This window comes from Lactuca virosa, chromosome 1, assembly GCF_052849685.1.
Source record: "Lactuca virosa cultivar CGN04683 chromosome 1, Lactuca_virosa_CGN04683_v6, whole genome shotgun sequence".
Classification (NCBI taxonomy): Eukaryota; Viridiplantae; Streptophyta; class Magnoliopsida; order Asterales; family Asteraceae; genus Lactuca; species Lactuca virosa.
Genome location: NC_136426.1, coordinates 283,228,931 through 283,237,385, shown reverse-complemented (window position 1 = coordinate 283,237,385; position 8,455 = coordinate 283,228,931). Strand labels below are relative to the sequence as shown.

The 8,455-nt window shown below is 37.5% G+C and overlaps 1 protein-coding gene across 1 annotated transcript; it reads right to left on the bottom strand.

The window, feature by feature from the left end:
• Positions 1-5,696: 5,696 nt before the first annotated feature.
• Positions 5,697-6,350, bottom strand: LOC145130186 (uncharacterized). The gene has a single exon (XM_079065025.1). It carries the CDS (start codon positions 6,348-6,350, stop codon positions 5,697-5,699), a length of 654 nt encoding a protein of 217 aa, XP_078921151.1.
• Positions 6,351-8,455: the final 2,105 nt, after the last annotated feature.

Below are 8,455 nucleotides of genomic sequence, written 5' to 3'. Positions count from 1 at the left end.
ATCCCTTAGTCCTTCACTTGACTCACATATACATGTTAACAAGGAATTAATCTTAATTTTCCAAAGATGAAAATTCTCATTCATCATACTATACAACTTGCATGATTTCCAAGTTTCTATCCAACTGAAACCTTGGGTGATGAGAATCTTTCCTTATTTGGTAAATTATGACACTACCACAAACGAATGAATCTAGTCCATTTTCCATTATTGATATCAATGGAATCATATCAACAACCATTTTTCACAAATGCCACTGTAAGGATATTTAAAATAAATATAAAATTAAAACCTTTTTTATTTTATTTTAAAACTTTGCGGAAAAAACTTATCCTTACAGTGCAAAACTATATGAAAAACTTGTTGTTATCTATTCCTAAGCAATATATCATAACTCCTATGCAACAATTCAAAATTTTGATCACCGAACCATGCGATCGAAATCCATCTTCGCGATCAGAATCAGCATATACTTCCTTTACGTTTCTTCACTTTTCTTTGATTCTTAAAACATCAACATGTGACACAGTCACATCATGTAATAAGAATATCATAATAGAAACTTAACACAGTTAGATAGTGGATTTTACCTGAAGTAGAGTCACACTTGTTGACTTCATCAACCTTATGATCTTTCAGGTAAATAGGCAGCTTCGCAACCAATGCCCCTTCCTTTGGCAAGAGAAACATATGGAGTCTTTGGGAATGGTGCACTAGACTATCTCATACTTGCCTTTCTCTTTACCATTTGGTCAACCGAGTTGACTATGGCCAATCCCTTTCAATTGGGAAGATAAAGCTTTTCTGGATATCCAATGTTACCATTTTTCAAAGTCCATGGAGGTTTGGGAAGTTGATCTTCTAATCAAATTTGCTCTACCAGTGATCCAAATGATTGTTGATTCAGCAGCACAAAGCAAATAGATAAGATCAATAAGGGTCATGTCATAGTCTTTTACATAGTAGTCCATAAAGAACTCACTATGTGACTTAGAAAGTGATTGAACATCCAACTTCCTTAAGACTTTGACACCCAACTCTCCCGGCTTGTCAATATGTGACTTCATCTCCAAGATGCGATCACACATAGACCTTTCTTGCCAATAGTGCTTGAGTGACCTTGAACTTGTGGGTTAGGGAGAATAATTGGAGGAGGTGGAGGAAGTGAAGTTCCAACAGATTTGGGAAGATCATAGATGTCTGAACTAGACATCTTTTGGGAGATATTCAAGATTGTTGATTTAAAGTCCTTAATATAACACCCAATATGAAATATTAAGGCTAGGACCCAACACAATACTTTTATAACTTGGAAGAGGCATGCCGTAATCCAAGCTATAGAATATTTAAAGGTAGGCGAATGACGATTCACCAATTTCCACCATGAAAAACGAAATAGAAATATTAGGGTTTAATTGGATTTGAAACTCCTAGATCTTTTGATTCATTGAAATTTTCAATGGCATGTTTCAATCTCGATTGTTCCCTCTCAAGTTTTGTGACTGGGATGCCTAGGATCACAAAACAAGGTGTGAATAACCATGCAAATATACTTGGTACCCTTAATATTTACCCTTAATCGATGTGTCGGTTAACCACACGCGCTCCACCGATACTATGATAAATATTAAGTTACCCTTTTCCTACCTTGTTAAGTCAAGCTAGTGTGCTGGTTAACCACACAAGCTCCACTAACGACTTAACAAAGGTGCAAAGTGTAATTTCATGGGTTAGCAACTAATTCACATTTTCCTAGGTAACTAAGATTGGGAATTTATAAGTGTTTAGTTACTTAGTATTTATCATTATACTTTTAATGAAGGGAGAATTATAGTCCTTATCCTACCCGTTCGGCTAACGACCCTCCACCAGTCAAGGAAGCGGTGGGTGAGAGTGGACACACATTAAACTGCCATTTTATAGGCAGTAACCTTATACCCCCCTTATAGACCGACTTCGTGAATGAGGCCTACTAACGGTAAGATTGACTTTATCTTATACATATGTATATAATTAAAATTATAATAATAGTATAAGGGTTGAATTTTAAACTTTTAAAATTCTAGGGTTTGATTTGGAATTAAACCATTCATAAGGGGTAAACTTTACAAATTCCAAAACTGGAGGGCAAGTTTTGAAACTATTCAAAACTATTCAATTCCATAACTTATGTGTTTAAAGTACTTTTAATACAAAAAACTCTTCAAGTTGCATAACTTGAGGACAAGTTATGGAAGACTTTAAACTATTAAAAGAATGTAACTTTTCCTTTATTCATAACTTATGAAATATTTATGATTTTTATGATTCTTAAATGTGACCTTTCATGTAACTTGAGGACAAGTTACAAAAACACATTTTAGAATCAACTCTTAGATTAAAATGGATTGAAAACAACAATTTCACATAACTTTTCTATTAATCTAAGCAACTCATAAGAATAAGATAATTCAATCAAACTTTTTCACGTAATTAGACTAACCATTAAACTAATACAAAACACGAATCTATTGACAATTATCTTTGAAATTGGATTAGAATGAACATTACCACATCAAAAACAGGTTTATAGGTTCAAAAACAGCTTAGGGTAATGATTCTAGTCCAATTCCAGCCTTCAAAGTCGAAAATATGTTGTCAGGGGCTCCTACTCGTCGAGTGTATGAACCTACTCGACGAGTAGGATGAGTTTCCTCATGGACTCGGCGAGTCCATCAGTGGACTCGGCGAGTCTAGTGCCCAGACAGCCCAAAAATCGATTTTTTCATCATTTTTCAGCACTTTGCATCAAGTATAATTCAAAACAAGCCTAGGCTCTAATACCACTGTTGAGTTTTGAGCATTCTAACACTCCTAAGTGTACATGCAACCCTAAATACCTTGGATCTATGTTTTCTCTATTATACGTGCAAATATGAATATTCCCGGGTATTACCCTATCTAGCATACAATCTTTGATACTTGGGTAATAAAAACAAGTTTGAAGACATACCTTTTTATGTAGCTTGATTCCTTGATGCTTAAGAGCCGAGTGCTCTAAGTATGACACCTAAAATGGTTCACACAACATCAAATACACTTGGAATAACTTAAAGAGAAATAAACCACTTCATGAAATCGGCTAGCCCTCACCATACACACATAGTTCTCTCATGGTGGTCGATTTTGACAAGAATAAGATGCTTATATAGTCTGTCACAATTAGGGTTACACCATGTAAACCCTAATTGGCATGGCCTTTCATTTCCATGATCCATGGATACAAAAACACCACGGAGCATCGATGGAGCATCCTATGGGTTTTAACCCAACTTGATAATCCATGGAGCATTAGCCCACTATACCAGTATGGATGATTTACACAATCAATCCATATATTTAATTAGTCTCCTTTTGATCACTTAATTAATTCTAAATTAATTCTTGATCAATACTAATTTAATAATCTTATTAATATATTAGAACTTATAATATATTAGTAAACCTTAAGTGTTATTTCTCTCATTTTAGTCTATCCAAATGGATGATGCCATGCAACCCAAATGGACCATGCCAATCGGGTCAAATACATACCAAATATAGTTATGGACTTAGACACTAATCCAACATATATGACCAGTGGCATGGTCAGAAACAAGCAAGAAAAGTCTTCTACTCCGGTTCCTCCAAAGAAAGCCTAATTCGACCTGGTTGTAAGGACTTCGGGATTCCGAAAGAGAAAGACTTATTGGGCCACATATTTCAGTCTATAGGGCCTCAATCTTGAGGATGCTTTTGGGAAGCTCACCTCTTTCTCCCAGGTCGTAAGTTTCCTATGTGAAAGACTTTATTTTTCATACCTGTTTTCTTCCTTGACTGATCTCTGTGTTTCTTCGAGGTTTCCACTCATATTTCTCAATGCACGAACGATCTTAGGATCTGGGCTGAGAAAGCCGAGTACGCCCTAAAGGTGCAAGAGAAAATCTGGAAGGCCACCAACGAAGATCTTCTCCGGTGGGTAGAGCTGTTGAGCTAGCAGAAGGCCGAGAAAGAGGAGGAGCACCTTGTAGACCTTGAGGAGGTTATAGCGGATGCGAAGTCGAGCGCTGGTGTGGTTATGCTGGAGGCCAAGATCAAGCTGGCTGAGAATCTTGAACATTCAGGATCTTGAGACGTGATAGGATGGCGTGAGGCATTAGCCAAGCTAACTTGCAAGCCTGCCACTGACGCTGAGGATCCTGTAGTGCGGCCAGGAGAGGAGGAAGAGGAGAAGAAGAAGAAGGCCAATGATGACCAGGTTAAGGTCTAGGCTTTTTAGGTGATTAGGGTAGTATAATATTTTGATGTTAATGCATGGCTTTTGTAAGGCTGTAGGCCTTTTTGTTCTTAAGTATAATGGTTGATTTTGTTTTCGTCTTTCTCCGTTTCCTGCATAATACAATATTAAGGTCTTTGCACGGTTAAGATCCTGAAAATAAAACGAATTGATAATGATTAGTTAAAAATAACAATAACTGATTCTAAAAGTTTCTCTTAGAAGTTTAGCGATTAACTTGCAACTCATAAGAGTTTTTTAATACGCCTTTAAGACATTCGTGATGATATCAGAATAGCGAATTATTGGGAAGTGACGAGAGTTTATATGTCAGTGATTGGTTTAGGATCCTAGATTTTAAAACTTCAAAGTTAAGGAAAGATAGAACCTGATTGTCTTCAGGTTTCTCCTTAAGTATTTGAGAGTTACTAAGGGTAAATTTCAACTTAGGAGAGCACTTTGGTTCAACATTGGAAATGAGGTTCCTTACTAAAGAAGGTCAATGAGGTTCCTTCTAATGGAAGTTTCTCCTTAGGATAATCCTGTTTGGAAAATGGATAACATGTCAATGTTATATTCTGGGGAGGATCCCTACTTGATATATAATTCATTGGGTAGGTAACATGAAAATGTTACAATCTGATCGATTTTTTTGGGGAACATTCCCAATGTGTGGCAACATGAATCTGGTATAGGTCTTGTGTAATTTTTGGGGAAAAATCCTAATCTTTGATAACATGAAAATGTCATAAGCCTCAAGTAGTTACTGGGGTAAAATCCCGATAACATAAAAAATGTTATAATACTTAAGTAATCACTAGGTAACATGAAATGTTATAAACCATAACGATCTCAAGTTGTGTTCAGAGATAAGAGGGTTGCCAAGCCACTGAATCGTGAATTGATCCCCTTATCCGTATCCCACAGTTAGATATCATGCGTCCAAGCGAGGTGTATAAACCTTAGTTCATGTGAAAGAGGTAATTAGCTCTTTAAACCTTAGAGGGGATTAAGTTCCCTTAGGCGTATGAGAGATGATCAGTCTCTAGCTTGTGTACATGATAGTTTAGGGATTATATTGTTAAATATAATGGAGTTTACCAAGTATTGGGATCTTTATGTGTCAAGATCCTTGTGCTTCGGGGTGTTCAAATTTGAGGATTCGGTCGCTTCGGGATCTCCGATTGTGTAGATCCCGATGTTTCAGGATCTTCACTCTCGAGGATCATCAACCGTATGTTATTTTGCATAGCGAACGTTAGCTAAGGGTGGGAGTTAGTCTAGCTAACGCGCCTTCGATGCTTACGTTAGTAATGTGTTCGAGGAGAAAATCAATAATAATAAAAGTTTTAAGGTAAAGGACATGTGTACATTGGTTTTGATGTGGATCATTTGATCTTACTTACATGTAGTATGCTTTAAGGTGTATGGCGTTCCAGGATCTTGGAAGAGCATCTCCTTCGAGTTTTGCTAGCCGGTATGCTCCTTTTCCTGCTTCAGCATCTACAAGATATGGTCCTTCCCATTTGGGAGCCAATTTTCCTGCACTAGGATACTTTGTGTTTTGGAATGTTTTCCTTAATACCAAGTCTCCTATTTGAAACCTTCTGACCCTTATATTCCTATTGTAAGCCTTAGTGATTCTTTGTTGGTGAGCAGCAATGTGTATTTTGGTAAGATCCCTAAGCTCGTCAATAGTGTTAAGATCATGTGCTAGGATCCTGTCATTATTCTCTTGGTCTTGCAGCAAGTATCTTGCCGTTGGGATCACTACTTCAGTAGGGATTACTTCTTTTGTCCCAAACACCAAGGAATAGGGGGTCTGGCCTGTGGACACCTGGGAAGTGGTTCTATCTGCCCATATAACAAAAGGAAGTTTTTCTGCCGATCTTGCCTTCTTTTTGTCCAGCCTTTTCTTCAAATTGTTGACTATTATTTTCTTGCTGGACTCCATTTGACCATTAGCTTGAGGATGAACATGAGTGGACATTATCATTTTGATCCCCCAACTTGTGCAAAAGTCTCTTGTTCTTTTGCTAATAATTTTGGAATCCATTGTTGCATATGATGTTAGCCGGGATCCCGAACCTGGTCAAGATATTACGTTTAATGAACGATACTACCTCTTTGTCTCTTACCTGGACGAAAGCTTCAACTTCGATCCATTTCGAGAAGTAATCAGTCATCACCAACATGAAGACTTTTCCTCCTGGGGCTACTAGTAATTTTCCTACAATATCCATCCCCCATTTCATGAACGGTCATGGGTAGATAATAGGATGTAGAGGTTCTGCCGGTTGGTGCAGGATGTTGATGTGTCTTTGCCAAGCATCACATTTTTTAGCATGTAGGAAGGAGTCTTTCTTCATGGTTGGCAAGTAGTATCATGTTCTCAGTATTTTGGAGCATAAGGATCTGCCCTCAGTGTGATTGCCACAATCTCCTTCGTGTATATCCTTTAAGACGTCTGCAGCTTCAGGATCTTCCAAGCATCTAAGGTATGGAACTGACATAGATTTTTTGTAAAGTTTACCTTGGATTCACATGAATTTTGAGACTCTCGGCCTGAATGCTGTTTCATTTTTTTCTCCTGTCGGGATTGTGCCATTTTGGAGATATTCCATAATGGGTTAGGTCCATGATTGCGGACTTCTTTGAGGATCCTGTTCGTCGGTATCTCTTTGAGGAACGATCCTGGGGTCAGGATCTTCAATAGCTGCTATGCTTGTCGGACGCTTAGGATCTTCTGGCTTGTCGGAGAGTGTTTCTATGGTTGGGGTTATTATGTGAGTTATAGGAATCTTCTTCTCTGGTGGGATCCTAAGGGAGGATCCTAAATTGGTTAGTGCATATGCTTTTGTGTTTTCCTCTCTGGGAACATGGGTTAGGCTAAAGTTTTCGAAATGAGAAGCTAATTTTTTTAGGATCTCTAGGTATAATTCTAAATCTTCACCTTTCATTGCATAAGATCCATTGTAGTGGTTTTTTATTAATAAAGAATCAACAAATACCTGAAGATCCTTGATTTGGAAATCCTTAGCTAATTATAGTCCCATGATGAGTGCTTCGTATTCTGCTTCGTTGTTAGTAGTGTTCAATTCACAGCCAACTGCTTGGGGTATGATGTCCCCCTTTGGCGACTTTAGTATAATCCCAAGGCTTGCTCCCTACTAATTTGAAGCTCCATCTATGAATAGCGTCCATCTTCCCAGGTGCTCATCTTCTAGGAGCCGCTTGGCTTCCATCTCTACTTTGTTTTGTAGATCATCACTAAAGTCAGCCACAAAGTCCGCTAATGCTTGTGATTTTCTGGCGGATCTTGGTTCATATTTGATGTCAAATGTGCTTAACTTCACCAACCATTTTTCCATCCTTCCTGACATTTCTGGTTTTCTCATTACATTCTTGATAGGATAACTAGTTTTTACATGTATATTATGTGTTTGAAAGTTGTGTCTTAATTTGGTAGTAGCAGTTACTAAGGCAAGAATTAATTTTTCGAGATGAGAGTATCTGGTTTCAGGATCCAGGAGACTTTTACTTACATAGTAGATAGATTGTTGCTCCCCGTTAAGATCTTTGACCAGAACGACACTTACCGCGTTTGAGGATACTGAGAGGTAGAGAATAAGTGGTTCTGTATCTATAGGTTTCACTAGTAGTGGAGCAGAGCTTAGATATGTTTTGAGTTCCTGGAAGGTTTTTTGTGTTCCTCCATCCTGTCACACCCCTAAACCTGAACGGCGGAAACATTCGGGGGCGGAGGACGTCGTGCACAATATCATAACAAATGTAAAATAGTAATCAAAGCAACAACAACCATTGTATTGATAATAAAGTGTTTACATTGAATACATAAAGTAGATAGTGTGATTCCAAAAGTAGATGACCAAAACAAAGACTTGAAGCTACTATGCTCCATCTTCTTGACACTTTTACAAGTACCTGCTTATTAGTTTCCTGAGAATACAAGTGATTTGGAAAGTGTATCAACATTTAAGTTGGTGAGTTCATAAGTATTTAATTTAGAAAGTAAGTTTATTGTTTGTTGAAAATGTTCGTGTATTATTACAAAAAATTCTATATTTTCTTAATAACATGAAGTGTAGTCTTAGGCCTTAAGACCAAAAATGTATGTGTTTCTTAAGTTTAAAGAGTGGT